Source organism: Aplysia californica, unplaced genomic scaffold, assembly GCF_000002075.1.
Source record: "Aplysia californica isolate F4 #8 unplaced genomic scaffold, AplCal3.0 scaffold00465, whole genome shotgun sequence".
Lineage (NCBI taxonomy): Eukaryota > Metazoa > Mollusca > Gastropoda > Aplysiida > Aplysiidae > Aplysia > Aplysia californica.
Genome location: NW_004797735.1, coordinates 573,888 through 593,836, shown reverse-complemented (window position 1 = coordinate 593,836; position 19,949 = coordinate 573,888). Strand labels below are relative to the sequence as shown.

The 19,949-nt window shown below is 38.1% G+C and overlaps 2 protein-coding genes across 2 annotated transcripts in view; both read right to left on the bottom strand.

Annotated features, from left to right (window-relative positions):
• Positions 1-6,744, bottom strand: part of LOC101853721 (solute carrier family 13 member 3) — a 13,319-nt gene extending 6,575 nt beyond the window's left edge. Inside the window, exon 1 of the mRNA XM_005105345.3 lies at positions 4,061-6,744. Coding sequence (XP_005105402.1) covers positions 4,061-4,156 — 96 coding nt within the window. The 5' untranslated portion in view covers positions 4,157-6,744. The remainder of the gene's footprint in view (positions 1-4,060) is intronic.
• Positions 6,745-6,863: 119 nt separating this feature from the next.
• LOC101851976 (intraflagellar transport protein 74 homolog) overlaps positions 6,864-19,949 on the bottom strand; it is a 28,687-nt gene continuing 15,601 nt past the window's right edge. The window contains exons 12-23 of the mRNA XM_005105336.3: positions 19,557-19,679; positions 18,840-18,873; positions 17,536-17,686; positions 16,122-16,201; positions 14,985-15,038; positions 14,366-14,406; positions 13,782-13,838; positions 12,925-13,045; positions 12,015-12,178; positions 11,468-11,593; positions 10,326-10,386; positions 6,864-7,613 (exon numbers count right to left, since the gene is read on the bottom strand). Coding sequence (XP_005105393.1) covers positions 7,495-7,613; positions 10,326-10,386; positions 11,468-11,593; positions 12,015-12,178; positions 12,925-13,045; positions 13,782-13,838; positions 14,366-14,406; positions 14,985-15,038; positions 16,122-16,201; positions 17,536-17,686; positions 18,840-18,873; positions 19,557-19,679 — 1,131 coding nt within the window. The 3' untranslated portion in view covers positions 6,864-7,494. The remainder of the gene's footprint in view (positions 7,614-10,325; positions 10,387-11,467; positions 11,594-12,014; positions 12,179-12,924; positions 13,046-13,781; positions 13,839-14,365; positions 14,407-14,984; positions 15,039-16,121; positions 16,202-17,535; positions 17,687-18,839; positions 18,874-19,556; positions 19,680-19,949) is intronic.

Here is a 19,949-nt window from a genome sequence, read left to right as displayed (position 1 = left end):
ATCATCATCATCATCATCATCATCATCATCATCATCATCATCATCATCATCATCATCATCATCATCATCATCATCATCATCATCTCCTTCTCTTTTACTTTTTGTAAATAGGTCTAGGCCTAACAACGAATATTATTTTTTTTCCGGGTGCAAACTCATATTATACGTGTGCCATTTATGCACTTAGCTTTCAACTGACCTTCGTTAGGGAGCCCATGGTGTTCATGAGTCTGAATTGTTTAAGCTTTTGCAGGAGTAATGTTGATGCCATATTTTGAACCATCATGCACAAATCAGAGACACACATTTGCATATTTCATCACCACTTTGCTTGCCTTCTTGATGCTCAGATAAAAAAAAAAAAAGAGAATTGGAATTTTAAATTTTGTGTTTAATTGAAGTTATTTCAAGCGTTGTCGAATAAAACAAAAAAGAACGTCCTCACTGGGTTAAAAGTCTTATGATTCGAGGTCCATTTCACTCGGTTCTTCCGGAGATGAGAGATGGACATGACAGCTCATCCTATAACTCATCTTGTTTTATTAACTAAAAGGGGATTTTATATCTGTACGACAGAATGCCATACAATCCGACTCACGATGTGCATGTGCTACGTTTAACTCAATGAGGACACCACTTTTTGGTCATCAACAACGTTTAAAGACACACTTTTTGAGGGCAATTTAAAAAAGATGCATAACTTGAGAAATGATGATGATGATGATGATGATGATGATGATGATGATGATGATGATGATTTTTTTGCTTTCTTTAATGGGTCTGGGGGACTCCACGAAGAAATCTTCGAGCGAGAACTAGGCTCTTTTTCGGCTCCCTTGTCAATATACTTAGAGGCACCTCCACTCGTCCAGATAACTCCATTCAAATTGCCATTGTTCCTGGACATTCAAACATACTATGTTTTGACATCCTCCTTTTTATGGCTGCATCTTCGGCAACGTTGGCTGAGCTCTTCATTTACAAAGTCCTTATACCATCTCAGGCTCCAATGATGGTCCGACCGCAGTCTCGCCAGCTCAACCTGGTCCCAGCGACATGAGATACTTTTTTCCTGGTAATTGAAGTACCCAGAATACACATCTTCCAGGTGCTGGTACTTAGCTGTGCGTGGTGGGTCTCTGATTTCCCTCTTGATCATTGGAAAGACTCCTATGTGTGTTGTTGGTCGTCTGTCTTATTCCCGATAATGATGATGATGATGATGATGATGGTGATGATGATGATGATGATGATGATGATGATGATGATGATGATGATGATGATGATTATTTTTTCCTTAATAGGCCTTGTGGGCTTCACGAAGAAATCTTCGATCGAGAGCGGGGCTCTTTTTCGGCTCCATTGTCATTATTAAATTATACTCAGAGGCACCTCAACTTGTCCAAAAACCTCATTCCAGTTGCCATTGCTCCTGGACATTACAATTACAACATATGTTTGACATCTTCCTTTTCATGGTTGCTTTTTCGGCAACGTGGGTTGAGCTCTTCAGTCACAAAGTTCTGATACCATTTCATGCTCCAATGATGGTCCTACCGCAGTCTCGTTAGCTCAACCTGGTCCTAGCGACATGTGATTAATTGTTCCTGCTTATTGGAGTACCCAGAATACACATCCTCCAGGTGCTGGTACTCTCAGCTCTGCATGATGGATCTCTGATTCCCCTCTTGATCATTGGAAAGACTCCCCTGTACGTTATTGGTCGTCTGTCACCTTCAATCTCTCTAACTTCATTGGCACCTTGGTCTGCTGCCTCATTTCCATCGATTCAAATATGGTTTGGAATCCACTGGATCTTTCACCAAATTAAGAGTGGGAGCGACATCGATCTGTGAATGTGGACACTACCAAGAGGATGCCAACCATATCATTCAGCACTGCCCGCGCTACGCCACCCTTCGCGCACAGACATGGCAGAATGTGGCTCCCCTTGAGAGAAAGCTCTATGGCAGTCTTTCAGAGTTGAAGCGAACTACACAGTTTGTACGCGACATCGGACTGACTGTCTAGCTGCTGACATCGAGAACGAGGAATAAGAAAAACTGGATCTTTCTTGAGGTTGTAGTTTCACTGAACTTGCGGAGCAAATCATTTATATCTGAGCTGTTGCCTAGAAGCCCCTTGCAGAGGGACTGACTGTCAATCAAGATCAGCACATTGGTTCTACTGTGGCAATTGTCAACAATCCATTGTGCAGCAGACATCATTGCCTGACATTCCTCGTCATTAGGTGATGTGAAGAATGCATCTTTAGTTCTAATGATTTCTGTTCGTAGTGGTTCATCATTCATTATCACTACTGCTGCTGCTCCATCTTCACGGTATCCTGCGACAGCCGATCCATCAGCGAAAATTGTCAGATTGGCACCAGCCTCCTTGATTACATCCTCTGCAGCTTGACGTGCGTTTACATGGATATCGCCTTTGCTCTTCACTCCTCTCAATTCTGTCCAGATTTCGATTTCGCCATGGGCCTCCCATGGACAAGCTCTCACCAAATTGACTGGCCATCGATTCTCTGCTTCAGAGGGGAGGTGGTCTGCTCGATCGGTGCCCATCCGAAACCAACTTTTCCTGCTGTTTTTAAACTTGACTGCTTGATCAAGGGCTTTCTTTCTCGGATGGCTGTCTGGCAATCGCTTAGCCACCTCTACAGACTTGAGGTATGTTCTTTTCGTTTAGGTGGTTTGTTGCTCAGTTCTGGTCTAGTAGCGCAGAGCTTCTGCTGACCTGATACAAGGCGGAGGGCTGAGTTTTATATTCTGTCCAGGGCCTTTGCACTGGTCACACTCAGCCAAGGCTGCCACGCTGGGGCAGAATGATGATGATGATGATGATGATGATGATGATGATGATGATGATGATGATGATGATGATGATGATGATGATGATTTTTAACATAAAAAGACAAACTACAACATGCATACTACGATATGTTATACGAATTCGAGTATCAGAATAAGACTTGAGCGAGATTATTACAAATGTGCCGCAACGTTACCCCTGGCCTGCTAATCATACATAATATTATGTGTCAGCTACGTCCTGAAAGAATTAAAAATATACTTATTTTTCTAACTGGTTGTTCTGACAGTAAGCTTTTGTCTTTGTGAACAAGATAGAATTGCATGCAAAAAAAAAAGCTTGACATATTGCGAAACTTGGAAAATTTGACGTCAATTTTTTCAATAATAAGTATTGAGCAGATCGAATTTTGTAACTATGAGGTAGCAAATTGTTCAAGACCCTTTTGTACAGTCTGCTGAATTCACTTACACCACAGCGTAAGGACAACAGTGGTGGGGAACTTTTATTTTTGACAGCCTGGCTTCAATTGTTATCATGACTGTCTTGTTGACGCGATTTCCTTTTAATTGGGGGAGGTGAAAACGACACGCTCTGTGTCGTTCTGGTGGATGGGGGTCACGGAAAGGACGGATCACGCGGAGCATGTCGTTCTGACCGATAGGAATTGCGCTGACAAGATTCAAGCATTATCTTTTTTGTATTTGTTTAAAGTGTGTTCGTTTGTTTGTTTAATTGTTTTGTTTGTTTTGTCTTTCTCAACGAGGCGTGGACTCTTCTGTTAAGTTAAATTCCCCCCCCTCTAAAAAAAACGAACCCCACCCGATTCTTCTATCTTCTTTTCATCCTCCGTTTCGCCAGCCATCCGTTTTCTTTTGCTTTCAAAATAACCAATAAGAAAATACGCGTTGTAATTATACAGGCCTTATGTTTGGGGAGTATGACTTCTTGCAGTCATTATCATTAACCATAGGAAAATAGGCATATCTTATAATTCAAACGATGAACACAAACAGTGAATGACGTTATCAAGAGTTGTGATGAGTTTTATTGACAGAGCGCAATGAGGCTTGATTAAGGCTATATTTCGTCTGGAGAATGTAAGGAAAATGGTAATACTGAAACAAGTAGAACAAGTAGACACAATAGAACAATAAATAAAGGACCCACAATAAATGATCGAAAGACAACAAACACGCACTTTAATGAGGGGAAAAACAAAACTTTATCTTACCTTGCTTTCACTAAGGGCTAAAGGCAAACATACCAAAGGCACAAGAATCACTATCAGCACTTTCCGAATCAAAAGGAGGTCCTTTAGAATTGACATTTTGATAACTAATGATTTTTAATTATTGGTTGCCTAGCTTCTTTTTTTTTTTTTTTTTTCAAAATCGAGTTAAAACGATTTGATTATTAATAAGACTAGAATCGAACACAAGTAGCCCCAGAAAGGCCTGCCGTTGTGCGAATTCGCATCCGCTTTTCAAACAATCATACTAATAAAATCTGAACAGCTCCATATTGGCTAGCCCCGATGAACCAAAAGTAAAAATGTACTGTCTTCTTTGAATGTGTATGTAATTTTGGTCTTGCTTTGGTTAATGTTTGGATGGGTTGTTTTGGTTTTTTTGTTTTTGGTTGTTGTTTTTTTAGTTACACCGTTTCTTATGACGACTTGAAGTACTTTTGTCTTCCCTCTCACTAGGAGAAAAAAGAATAGACAATGAACAATTCTAGACAAGCTTGTGAACTTGAGCTCCAAAACGACAGGCCAACGCATGCTGTATTATCATGCCAAAGCACGACTCTGTGACAAGAGCCCGTATCCCACCCATTTGTTTCAGTTTTTGAAACCCATTTGTAACGCCCGTAAGGCTAGAATCGTGTCTGCCTACAGAATCTAAATTATTTCTAGACGTGCTTCCGGAAATATTATGTAGATCTAATCAGGGAAAATTGCGTTTCTGTGTTGACTAAACAGTGGGTTTTTTATTGTTTGGTAAAGTGACTTCTAATTATTTTTTTAAAGCGATTATTATTTGATAATAATTTATTCAAGCTAGATTTATACTATAGTGTGGTCAAAAATTCGTGGTACCATTGACTTGAATCGTAAAAATATCTTTAGATTGGACACTATCAGGGCCACCGTTCTCTGCTCTCTGTGAAAATTTCACTGCGCTGGTGGGCACAACGGGAGCGCATATGAAGAGCAAAACACAAGTCTCGCTATAGTCAAGTGCTCCCGCAACCTTCCTCTCTTTGTCCTTCAGTTGGATTCGAATTATAGAGTCAACTGAGGCACTCGATGGTACACCGGAAATACGTCATCGTGCACAGCCTTGGATATTGTCCTACAAGTCTGAGGTTTTTGTACTTTTGATTGTGCGCGGGTCTGAGCAGGAAAGACCCACTGTCGCAAGTAAAATCTAGACCCTCAAAGTGTGTCACGCCAAAAGTTCCATTCCTCTGCCTCCCCCTTTCCCTCCCCTTAACCCCTCTTGCCCAGAGGGCATTCAAATAGCTCGCTTGATAGAGTTGATATAATGCTAGACAACAACTTTAAGAGCTCATTTTTATAACACAACCACAAAATCCTCCAACCATATTCCAATATAAGTCTCCCCATTTTAAATACTTCATAACTGGACTGCAAAGTGGTTTGTTTTGTTTGTCTGAGTGAAGAGAAACACATCGACATAATAATGGTCATTTAGTGCCGGGAAAAAGTAAGACAGTATTTAAGAAACCAAACAGTGAAAGAAAAGAAAGAGGACCTACCTGTCGCGCCCTCCAACCACCCGCCTACAGAGTGAGAGACCCTAACTCTAGAGCACTGGGTTTTTTTGTTAACTCTTAGTGTACGGCATCTCTCGGTCGTTAACAGTCATAACGAAAATCTACCAAACCTCAGCTAATTCATCACATCTCTAATCAGACTAATGTTTACGGCTTGGCTCATCCATTTCAACTCAGTTTTGAGGGGATTTTTAAAAATGCAAATAGATGCGTGTCTTGCTGAAAACTTACTTCTTTGATAGACCTCATGCAATATCCGATCGTGCCTTTGAACTTTTGAGCCCGCTCAACGGCACTTTTTGACATGGCTATAGCTAGTCCGGGGATAATAATTGTAGATGTTTTACGCCATTTTTAACACAATTCAAATCATTCTGCAGAAAAGCTGCTCAAATCCTGACTGCCTATCAAGGTTCACCTAACCCACGCTGGATACAGTATCCCAGCGGACGACAGAGGTGTTCAATGAAATAGACTTACCAACATTGGAATGTAATAGTGCTCTCACATTGTGTTTACGAGAGAGTAGCCTAACCAGTTTTTACGTTTTGTGCATGCCTAGTCTTTACAACCAACTGATAGTTGTGTTTTACAACCGAGGTGTGCAATTTTACAAGCACGTTTATACTTTCTAAACTCTATTCAGTTTTAGTTATATAGCCTTATTTCTTTACCATTATAATTTCTTTTGTAACTGTTATGTCGGTTGATACGCTCTCAGTTTTGGTTATAATCTATTCATTTTTGGGTATGCTTAGTTGTTTTCAGCCTGGGTGTTCAATTTTACAAGCACCTTTGTTCTGACTTAACTCAATCTAAGCATAGCTGTAATTCAGGGAGCTGCATGTACATTAAGTTCGAACAAGAAAGAAACAGGTCCAGAACAAGTCAGCTGATGACACCAGCTAGCTATGCTCTGTGGTTTGGGAGATAGATACAAACTCACACACGCATAGTGAAATCAGCGAGATGTGGAAATCTGTTCGTTATGCACAAATTTCGTTTTGTTTGTTTTAAATCCAAAAATTGTACATGTAAAAAAAAAAATTCAAGACTTAAAAATCCGTTTGCTATGTGCATGTTTGTTTATGTACGTGTTCATTATGAGCCTGCTGGACTGTAACACTGGCAGGAAGATGCTAAACTTATACCTCATGGCTCTTTCCTGGCAATGAAGAGAAGATTTTTGAAAACATAAACATATTTTTAAAGAAAATAAACAAAACTAAACAGTATTGATAAAAAAAATTTTAATCTGCAGGAATGATCATTCGTTTCACCATTGTCACAAAAAAAAGAGCGGCTCTTACACTTTTTACTCAGATGGAGTAAACCCATTTCCCTTGCAACGGGGATAACTTATACATTAGTAATACACATTACAGAGATGTAAACTTACAAAAGATGAAAATGTTTGCATGAAATATGAGGCCTATGACATGGTATGACAAAAGTGAGTTCAGTCACAAGTGCAAGTAGGAGTAGATTATCTTTTGACAGAAGATGAAGAAAACATTTACTTCAACAAGAGAGAGAGCAAACAGCTAACAGGTGCTATCAAGATAAATTACAAATGAATAATCATAAACTTAGCGCTCGAAGAATATCACAGCAAATGCAACATGGATGATATGTCAAAAGTTCTTATGATAGCTAATAAAGAAAAATTGTAACCAAAACAAATTTAGAAGAAAAAAAATCACAATATTCAAATTTCTTTCAATTATATTTTCTGAACCAAAAAGTTTGACTTCTTCACCAAACAATTTCATCACTGCTGGCTCATTATTAATTCAGCATAGTGAAATAAAGATGGAGAAACTTTTCTTTTTTAAAATTACAACTACAGCTAAGGAAGTCAAGGCATTAATATGTTCTCTGGTTTGCCATGTGAGACTGGAGCATTGCGTTGAAGTCATCCAAAGATCCTTGCACTCTTTTGCTGAGCTTGTTGAAGTCGCACTCCATGGTCCTTTGAGAGATAACTGGTATTGGTTAAGAGGGTAACTTTGACCAAAGACAAACACATAATCACAATAAATATTGTTCATTGATTGCAAGTGTTAGGCTATATGGAAGTATTTGTTTTATTACCCTCTTAACACAATATTGACAAGAAGATGGACTGCTCTTCTCACACATGGGTAAACCCAATTGGTACACATTAAATGTTTTACTGCATTATCGACATATTCTGATCTCTTTGGTGGTGGACTGCTTTCCCCATCAGGGTCAAACCAGTCATAGTATTCATTTTATGGCACAAGCAACAAAATTTGGTTATGAAAGCGGCACTCCAGGATAGACAGAAACAAATCAAAACGTGTTCGTAAATGTGTATAAAATTTTCAAACTAAGAGATATTAAAAAGATGACGTGACATATATTTTACAAGTTATTCAAGCCTACCAATTTCTCTCAAGAAAGCAATGACCAATTTCAGGTCATTAATCAGTATATTGATTGTATATGTCATTAATCTTCAACATACAATCTTCAAGCTGTTATCTATATTAAAAATATTCACGCTGTGTTTCTTGAAAACTGGCACATTCTTTAAGAATAGGCTGAACAGGAAAACACTTCTGTAATTCTACGCTTATAGAAGCCTCCTCTCCTTCAAAGAGGTGTTTATGTTTAGTAACATATGTGAGGCAGCGGGGTGAAATAAGGAGCTCGTTAAAATAACAAAATTGGAGAAACAGGCATTTCTGCTAGTTTGAAAATTTTTATCGAATTGTTTTTTATTGGCTTAACCTCTTTTACATGATATATACAAAAACAAATTTCCATGAGAATTTTATTGAAAAACATTGATTAAAGGTACAAAATACATCATTTTTCTTTTTTCAAGGACTCTTTAGCTATTGGAGTTACCAAACTTTGGCTGCCATTTTCTCGCTTACTTCACCACTAAAAAACCACGCAACCTTACTTCCTTCAATCGCAAATATCTTGAGTTCTATTCAAGATAGATGGACATTTATTTCATAAGAACCAAGGCAAATAAATCAACTTTCAGATGATACCAATAACTACACATGCCCAAAAACTGATGAGCGCCTGATTCCATCGCGTCGTGATACATATGTATAATTAGTCTGTTAAAAATGGAAGAAAACTTTGGATGAAAACTTCTGATGTAATTGTTTGTTGTATCAAGCCTTTATCCAAGAAAAGGAAATGTAACTTTTGATTTTATTTTTTATATTCAGAGAACGAAATCATACTATCCTTGTTGTAGGGAAACTTTAAAGACTCTTAAGGGGGGGGGGGGGGGGGGGGGGGCGGCAGCTGAAGGCTATCTTGCTTATTAGTGGATCAAATGTTACCAAATTTCACACATATAGCAAGGAGTCTTAAAATCCGAAATCAAATTTGAGAAAAAAATTTTTTTCCAAACAATAGATCTACAAATCCATGAGATGTGATTTTCCTAAACGTAGGCCTACTAGAAAATTTTTTATGAATTTTTTCCGGAGGTAGTATTCACGTTTACAAAAAATCCGTGAAAATCCATACTCTAAACACCACCAACGAAAAACTATTCCATATATCAATAATTCGTTGCACAAATTTTTAGTATTACATCTTTTCTTCATTCTGTGAAAATTTCATGAAGATTGGATGAAAAATGGTGGAGTTCTTAAAAAAAGTATACAGAAAAAACACGTTTCGATAAAACTGGCGATACAGAAAAATAAAAGATGACTTTATGAGGAAATGGTGGTAACAAACATGCCCAGTACGGGAAGAAATAAGGCTTTAGTGGATTCTTAAGTGATGAAATAGTTGTAAGAGAGGCTGAAGAAGCTAAAAATGCCTACAACTTAACACTTTTCACCCACAGACCAGGATACAGATGCGGTACATGCTATATCACGCCATCGCCGATTGGCGTCCCGTGGGGAAAAGGGACAGCTTCTTACCGTCGCCGATCGGCGTCCAGTGGGGGCATAGTGTTAAAATCTATAGTTTAGAGCCAAATCGGGACTTTCGGGGTGCCACTCCCCCCCCTTAAGAACAGTGACTGACTGCCTCAAAACCTGTAATTCCCACATGGCTAAAAAGCAAAAGGTATTTGAATTAGAAGTCTCAAAATCCTAGGGATTTCTTTTATCTGTGAAGTATTTGTTGTATTTTTCCAGACTTTTGTCAATACTTTTATGCAGCTTCAGCTCATAAGTGAATCAACAATTCATTAAAAGGGGTGACAACTTGAACAGTTTCGTTTTACTTGCTGAAAATTTACGTCAAGCTACAGAGATGTGATTTTTTTCCACAAATGTCAAGCAAAACAACTTGGCAAAAGAAGATCCGTGCTCAATACGAATAAATACTGAAAAAATGTTTTAGTTCATATAATCTTTGATGTGTAGAACATCTAGCATTCATAGGGTAAAAATTCACATAGCAAATTCTTTCCTTTATTAAATAAAAAAAAGTATTACCATGAGAGAGAGGGGGGGGGGGAGGGAGAGAGAGAGGGAGACAGACAGACAGACAGACAGACAGACAGACAGACAGACAGACAGACAGACAGACAGACAGACAGACAGACAGACAGACAGACAGACAGACAGACAGACAGACAGACAGACAGACAGACAGAGAGATGACCGGAGGGAAGGGTGGGGGTGTGGAGTAGGAAATGGCACAAAGCTATAGGCTATGCAAACACTGACACAAAAGGATACATTCCTTCATGGAGAAATTATTCTGTTCGTGGTGTTGCCATTTCTTCTCCAAGTTGCACAGCTGAGAAAAAAAATGGAAAAATAATTTTTGGGTAAACATGAACATACAAAAGCCTACTTCATTAATTCTATCAAGAGTGCACTTTCAGTTTGGTTTGTTCTGTTATTTTTACATTATCAAGCTCTTTTTAGACACACGAGGGTCAAAAATAGAAGGAAAAAAAAATCATATCATACATACAAAGAAATGAAAAAGAACTGCAGCTAACACTTTTTCAACAGCTGCTGCCTCAGTGTGGATTTCCCTCACACTGCATTTAAGAGAGGGACATACATTGACTGCATTAAAGACTGGTCTAAAAACACATTCATTCAAATACTATTCTACCAGCTAGTTTGATTCTTCTTCCAACAACAAGTGTGATCAGCAGCCACAGTGATTGTCATTTTATATATGAGTTGATTTAGTAAGATCATCTATGCTGGTACATTAAGGGAGCATGTATGTATTTGAAAGGATTGTTGGACACTGAATGGGCAGGTGTCCAAGAAACATGATATGTGTAAGCTGTTGAAATTTTATTTCATTGTGAAGAGCCTAAAGCCATCAGTTGTTAGGTGCTATAGAAGTGATCTTTATTATTATTATTATTATTATTATTGTAATCATCATCATTATTATTATTATTTATATTATTATTATTATCATTTTTATTATTACTATCATTATTATAACAAAGGTAAAAAATGTTGGTCAACAGCATGTCAAAGAACTCAAACTTACTCAAGGAGCCGTCCAAGTGCAAGTCATTACTTCATAAGCATTCAGTAAAACTGTCCCGCTCTCTTCATATTCAGAGTGTGCCTCTATATCTAACTGCTTTATTTCCAAATATGTGAGAGATAAATAAAAATCCCCCCCCCCCCCCCACCCAAAAAAAATGTTTCATTTTGAATAGAGAGAAGCTTATCATCACAACAACAACAGTCATAGTATTTAGTGAAGGGGAAAAAAGCTAGACGGACAGACAGACAGAAACAACAGATCCACGAGAGGTTCCCTCCAACCAAACCTGCAAAACACATTTATACATTTATAACATCATCATGAGAGTGAGTACATATGTAACTTTTTTTTTCACCTGTGAGTATGTCTCATTCTCATTGAGTTGTGACTTGAGTCCTTCATAGCGCACAGTAAGAGCCTGAATCATCTTTTTGAAATTGTCTCGTCTCTTCTGAAGAATGATTCTATCATCCATCAATTTCTGTGAAGAAACAAAATAGGACACCGGCACAGTAAGTCAATGAAAAAATACTCGCACTCATGTGCACACACACACACATTGAGACAAACACACACAGGAACATACACAAAAACAAATGTATCAGTATCTTGGAGTCTTGGAGTCCATATCAGCTCTCAACACACATACAGTCAAAAGTACTCCCACAACACACAAACTGGCACACAGAGACTAACCTGTTTCTTGGAGTCTGGGTCAGCTTTCAGCACCCCCCCCCCCACCACACACACAAAGCACACAGACTGGCATGGCACATACACAAGCAAAACCACATTTACATAACACACAGAGTAGCACAAAAAAACCTGATTCTTGGTGCACCCCCCCCCCCCCCCAACCCACCCACACACAAGCACACTCCAATCAGCTCTCAGAAACGTACCTGTTTCTTTGTGTCCGAGTCAGATCTGAGCTGATCCAAGTTAGAGTAGACCTCCAATTCCTTCTCCATCTCCACCACTCGCTCCCGCAGCACATTCAGCTCCTCGTTGAGTTTTTCCTCAAACTGTTCCATCTTCTGGAGGTCATGCTGAAGCTTTTCTCTTTCTGCAAAGCCCAGTCAAGTGGGTTTAGTCTAGTATGGTTAATTGTTTGCATAAAGAAGACACATCAACACAATAACTGTCTTTTTTATTCTTTTGTAAGAGTTTTACGGCACTTGCAACACAATAAGGTCATATAAGTGCCGTAGATTAGAGGTGTTACAAAAGAGTAACAAACACAGAAAAGAAGTAGGAGAAATCAGGACGATATATGTTTGATAGGAAAATATGGGCAAACCACACCAGAGCACCTGCCAACCATCCACCAATAACTGTCCGTTGTGCTAGGGAAAAAGTGAGAATGATAGATAGACAGAAAAGGCGGGGGGAAAGAAAAAAAAGTAGGACCTACCAGTGGCACCTTCCTACCATTCACAAACAGAGTAAGAAAAAGACAACAGTCATAAAGTGAAGGGGACAAAAGCAAGAAACAAAATACAGTGCTCCCGGGCCACCAGAAGTAAAGAGATACTCTCACTTCGAAGTTACACAAGCAAGAAAAAAAAAGCACACATGCATATGTCCGGGAACATGTGTCATACGCATGTGTGCCTGTGTGCAAGTCCTTAAAGAAATAGAAAGATGATTGCTGAGAAAGACTCTCTGAAAAAACCTCATTGACATAAATGCACATAGTACCAACACACAAGAGACCACACACTCACACACACACACACACACACACACACACACACACACACACACACACACACAAGTACATGCACAAACACACCCACAAAACAGACTAACCTGCAGCCAGCCCTAGAGTTGTGCGTTCTGACTTCTGCCTCTCATCTTCCTTGAACTGCAGATCCGCCTTCATGGTCATGAGCTCCTTAGGGGTAGGCAGGTGTGTGAAGCGGCCCATGTTCTGCACAACACATAAATAATAACATTCAATGAGTTAATTAGATAATATTATAATATTCTAACTAACAAAACTCAAGTCTTAGAACCCTGGTCCCCTTGGCTTAACACTTTCGACCCACCCAGCGCTCAGAGCACACAACCTTTGTCCCCACATACCAGTATACAGATGGGGTACATCAGTACTATACCTGTATCTTGGCAAAAATACCCCAATCATTATATGACATTTCCAGCACATTGAGAAAATTGAATGTGATGATTGCATGTTCACCAAAAAAAATAAATGAGAATGAATTGGAACTTGCAACATTAGATCTAGCACATTCATCACCCAAATGCTCATCATGGAGTCAGTGTAAAGCAGCACTCATGCCAGGTCTGCTCAACATTTTTCCAAAAAATTTACTCCAGTTGTAAATAACTGATTTTTGCCCTCTAAGGCCACACAAACCATTCAGAAAGGAAATTATATCTTTAGCAAGTGCGCATGCCTAAAAGGAGATTGTTCCTACGTTTTTGTTGCCATATATCACATCGTCACTGATCGGCATCCCACGGGGAAAAGAGACGGCTTCTTACCGTCACCGATCAGCGTCCTGTGGGGGCAAACTGTTAAAAAACTTCTGGAAAGCAGATACAATTCATGACCTTCCTGGTGAAAATGGGCTTTTTCTAACTTTAGGTGTCATAAAAAAATATATATAACATGAAAACATCAAACAGGTCTACATACTCACCCGACTCATAGTCTCCAGTAAGGTGACAATACCCTGTTCCATTTCTGAGATTTTTTTCTGAAAAAAAAAAAAAAAGAATAGAAAAAATAATTATTATTTTATTTTGTCTCATTTTCTGTCATCCTGATATCCTGTTCCTTTATTTCTAGAGAAAAACAACCAAAAGATAGGATAACAAAATCTTATCAACTCTGTTATTTTGTCCAAGTATTCCTCTCTTTTTATATCTTTTTCTGAGAAAAAAAAGAACAAATGGTATCAAAATTTAACCATTTCCTTCCAAAATGTAATACATTTATTATTTATATTTCAGGAAACTACACACAACAATGACTCTATTATTCACAAATATATATTAACACATTTGCTAAAATGAATGCCCCTTGTAGAGTTCCCTTTATAAATCCTTACATACAAACATCAACTGTCTTAGTCATCTTTCTTATACATCAGTACTAACTCTCCAACTGATAAACTTCTTTTTAATTACGATACAATAAAAAATAAACTAAGAAAAACTTACATAGAATATAATAACATATCTAGTTTGTACTTATTACCAAACATTTTGGACAACAACTTACAGCTTCATCTGCTTTGTTTTCTTCGAATGTAGCCAAAAATTCTGACGACAGAAATAAAAGAGAATGACAGGTGCATTTGCAACAGTATCTGCGAGAACATGTAATACTTGAATAAGATTATTAACAAGAAGAGTTAGTAGTGTGAGTTAATGAGTACCATATTTATACAATAGCAGTCATTTAGACTAGTGGAACCACCAAGACCAAACAACAACAAAATGGTGGGTCATAAAAATGGAAGGCCTCCCAGCACCACCATCTTACCACCCACATCGTTGAAGTGGAAATAGTACAAAAATTCAAAAATGTTAGTGTCTTCAAAGTTCCAAGCCTAACAGAGGACTGAACCTCTATTCTCCCACAAAACAAAAAAATACATACTGTATGCATTGGGGTTGACGTACCAAATTTGAAATTGCAACAGTTTACCAGAGGAAGTTTAGACAGTTAAAGAAAAACATATCAAACACAACAGTGCTGTCTCCTTTTCAGTGAAAACTCAGAACTACAGAAGCATCACTTCCATAAATTTTTTTTAACTTCCAGATCACACTAAGTAAAGCAAGTGACAAAACAAAAGAAACACAAACAAAAGAATGATATCACAAAACAAACTCACCATCCATGCTTTCTTCACGTTTTTTCAACTCCTTGTACTTTTGATTTCTCTCTCCTGAAAAAAAAAAGTGAAATGGCGGGCGTACAGCAACTTGTGAACATAAATAAATAACTGAAGTAAGGTTAGGATACCATCCATTTAACAGAGTAACAAAACTGATGACTCCGCAGCAATTATTTGTTCAATGTAGAATAATGTCTGTTATGTGGAATTGGAAATGAAAAACTTTGCTTCCACTTCCAATTAGCCTGGAAATAAACCCCTGTTAGCATTACATAGATGTGTATACTGTGTGAAAAGGTGACATGATTTTTACTACCATTTTTTTCTTATTTGGAGTTTTTTCAGAGACACCCTTGAATGCTTATGAACTTTGACATGAGAAGAGATATGTCTTTGCAAATAAAGTTATTGAGAGTCAGTGAGCTCAGGTAATAATAGAACAAAAATGGCCTCATTATGCTTAGTACAGTGTAAAAACTTATTTTCTCAGCTTTCTCTTCAGTAATAATGCATCATTTCATTACAACTTAGCCAAAAAATATTCTAGAAAATAACTGCCTTTTGGGAAATGGGGTTTTCTCCGTTCCTTTGCTTCACATATTCCTAACCTTAAATAGGAAATGTATATGGCACACACACAAATGACAGAATTTTCATTTGGTAAGCCATTTTAAGATGCGAGAAGAGAGGCGATGTTCGTGCTGGAAGCTGAGATATTGCATCTTGAAGTAACAAAATGCGACAAAGTAAGAACTGAGAAAAATGTGTTCAAAGCTACACCATTATTTCATTTTAACATCGGAAAGCAAATGGAAAATAAATTGAGAAAAATAAAAATATTTAACTGCTTTTTACAAGAAACAGCTCTTAAATTACATTCTAAAATGGTTGAGGATTCCCCTGGTATGTATAACTCAAAATTGACCAGACTTGACCTCACAAACCATTTTTGTCAATATCTCGATTCGAGGCATAGCGACAAGTTCTTGATTTCCTTAGACCGGCTCACAATTTCTTTGGATACCTGACTTGAATTTGCAAACAAAGCTTCTTCAGTTCATAGCAAAACAAAAAACAAAATGAAACAAACCACATGGCTTCTGACACAATATATTAGAGAGAACCATACTATACCTTGATTTTCTTCAATGTCAAGGTCAAGCTGTTGAATGTTGTCTTGCATTCCTTCAATTTTCTCTTGAAGCTCCCGAGTTCTGAAAGACAAAAAACAACCATATACACATGTGCATTGCAATTTGTGCAAGTAAGACATTCAGATGGTAATAATATTTGCGAAGTCCAGAAAACTCAATTCTTAAAATAACAGAAGAACTTGACCTTCCAGTCATTTCTGAACCAATAGATACAAAACAACAGTCCCGTTATTCTTGGATTAACAAAAACAACAAAGACAGTCCAGTCACTGCCCATTTGATAACCACAAAAATAAACCACGGTCACGTAACATCACAACAATAGTTGTCTTTCCATGATGACAACAACCACAATAATAATGACAACAACAACAACAACAACATCAACAAACCCATCAATAATTTATTGTTTCAAGAGGTGCAGCAACAAAAACAGTAACAACAGCAACAACAACAACAACAACAACAACAAGTACAACAATAACATTCATTAGTTACATACTGCCGTTCCATACAAGAAAGATCACTAACAACAAAAACCACAACAACAATAACAACCATTATGAACCATTAACTGTTTCTCCAGGCTGATAATAACAACAGAAAACAACAGCAGCAACATGATCAACAATGTTAACAAAAGCAGCAGCATCAACAACAACAGAAACAGCGTCAGAAGTAGCAACAACAATAAAAACAACAGAATACTGAATCAACAGGTAAGAGATCTCAGAAAATCCTCAGGAGAGGCTCAGCCTGAGTTCACAATCACTGGGCTAAGGACCACTCTTTGCAAAGCGAAAAACAGCGAGGCAATGTGCCCAACAGAATTCCCAATCTTCCTAAAACAAGTCCAAAAGCCCTAGAGAAGCTCCTTTTCATCTTCAACATGAGCTTCCACTCAGTAGACACCAGTTTTTCAGAATGGACAAACAAGAGGAGACGTTGTCTGAAGAAGGCAGCGCCCCAGGTGAAAAACACTGTTCTTCAGGGTGCAGACAGCCCCAACAGACAAAAAAATTACTTTCTCTGTTGTCACCAAAACCCATTGGCCACATACAAAACAACAACAGCAATTAATCGGGGAGGACCACGAAAGACTACTGCACATGTTAACAAAAGGAAACAGGGCCATGGCAATTATTTGTTGGAGAGGATAAAGGGAGACTGGACTGGACTGCCTCACCCATTTAAGAGTCTGTGGCCCTGGCAGAACTTCTATTCTTGGGGTTGCAGACAGACAAAATGGAGAAATTATTACAGACTCTGTCACTCCTCCTCACCCCCATTCCCGTACCATCCCCAAAGCAATCTGCCATACACACATCACACACACACACAGACACAGAAAACAATAGCAGCAAACACCATCAACCATGAAACAAGCCACTTACTGTCTCTCCATACTGGCAATCTCCTGGTTGTCTTCCTTCACTTGTTTGAGCAACTTTTCTCTTTCCTCAGCAGGAGAGCCTTTGCTCTTTGCCTCTTCCACCAGCCCATCACGTTTAATCTCCAACTCATGAAGCTGATCGTAGAGTCGGACTGAAGGCACACACAAAGACATATAAATATTTAAGTTTTAATAAAGAGAAGAACAACAAAATAATAGATGTCGTTCACTTTAAGGGAAATAGTAAAAAAGACAGAATCAACAAAAGGAAAGAAAAGAAGTAAAACAGTGGAATGCTCCAGTCACTGGCTTCAAAAATTTATTAAAATAGATTTGGATTAAGTAACAGAAAAAGAAGAAGGAAAAAAATACTACTTTAGAGCTCCCTGCAGGGAAATTTGAGTTACAAGACAACAGGATGTCACAAACAATGATTCATAAAACAATTGACAAATTACACAACATATGACATAACACATAATATCACATCACTTTGAGCCCACTAACAACTCTTAAAAACCATACCGTTAATGGTCACCACAGCTCAATTCCCTATATCAGAATATACTAGACAGATAATAGGTCTTCACTCCTTAGAGCATAAAAACAAACAAGACAACAGACAAAAATAGCAGACAAAAAGGAAAAGGGCTGGAGACTTTTTAGAGGACTAAAAGCAACACACATCCACACATTACTAGCATCCAAAACTGAGAAAAAGCAATGTGAGATATTCTGAAACAAAACTAAAGATTTACAAGTAAAATATCAGGCCCTGCCTGTATAACCCTTTGACCACCCATTTAACTTTCTAATGATATGTAATTTGTTAATTAAAATAGAAAAGAAACACAGGAAAAAAAGCAGAAGACACCAATGACATCCTTCATCCACCAACAAACAGGAGTGTCAAGAGGGATACAGGATGAATTGAGTTTCCAGAACACAAAAAAGAGTGTTTCAACTGTAAGAGTTTAGAGAAAACTATGGAATACAGCTTGTTTTTGTTAGAGGCAAAATTCTTGATTCCGTTTTTTAGTAATTCCCTAAAATCTCTGAGCAGAGTGACATTTTCCTCCAAGAAAGACTTTCTCAATACAAATCAAATGATAATATAATTCCCGCGACTCGCAATTGAGTTTAAGAAAAGAAAATGAAATCTAGCTTCATGAGTTGTCAATTAATTTTCTTATACACAACATAGACCCGGACAGTTTGTGGTAGTCATGGTCAGCACTATAACATGACCGGATCAGGAACAGAACAGCCCACTAAAGATTTCTGTTGTACTTATTTGTCACTCACCAGCCTCTTGCTTGACTTGGGACAAGGACAACTCCTGTGGGCATCAGAAAGACACAAGTTTGAGAGTATTGTGAGAGGCCAACACAACAATATGAAGTACTTTCTGCTGACAGAAAAAAAACCCTCAACAGAAGGGAAAAAACGATGACATTCTGCCTCTGAATACAGCAAATACCTCTAAACTACTACCAAAACAGAACCAACCTAGAAAAACCACCATTGTGCTTGCTTTATGACCATGTTTGCGAAACAGTACAACACCAGCTCTTTGAATGTCCCAAACTACAGGATTTCAGACGACAACTTTTTCCTCCTGTCCTTACCACAGATGATACCCTATACTGAAACAAAGAACAAATGTCAAAGACCATCTTCATATGCAATTTTAAAAATTGCATACGCTCAGAGGAAGAGGATGTAGAGGATCGACTTCAAAAGAACCAAATGAAAAACTTTAATCCTAATCAACACAATTTAGATCATAAAGGCCGGCTGCTTCAACCCTGCCTGTTCGAGCCAATCGAAATTAATCAGGATATAACTTCCTAGCACAGAGATGGTGATACTCAGTTTTTTAAAATCCTTACTGTGGATCAAACCCTCATCTTCTGCATGCAACAGCAAAGAACCTAACACTGTACATGTTTGTATACAAACAAAACTTACTAGCTTCAAATGAGTCTAAAAGTCACTACAGATAGCAATAAGTTTCCTTACCTCTTGCAGGTTTTCAATCTTGGAGTTGAGAGTATCCTTTTCTTGTTGGCCACTCTCCAGCTGTCTCAGCAGATGCTCATTCAGGTCTTTGAGCTGGACGTACCTCTGACGCAGGTCGGGGTTCTGGCCAGGTCATGTTACGCAAAGGAGAAGAAGTGGGGAAGGGGAATGCTTTTTTAACAAATTGGCTCACTAAGGGAGTAAAAATGGTATACGGGTGAGTAGTAAGGGGAAATCTTGCAGCTTATCAAAATGAGGCTCAGGTAACAGCAGAAGTTGTCAGTTTTTAAGAAATTTTAAAGTTTGTGGAGCAAATTCATATTGTTTATATTATTTAACCTAGCTGTTCAGCAAAAAAGTTATTTTTGTCATTATAACCCCTCGTTTACTCAG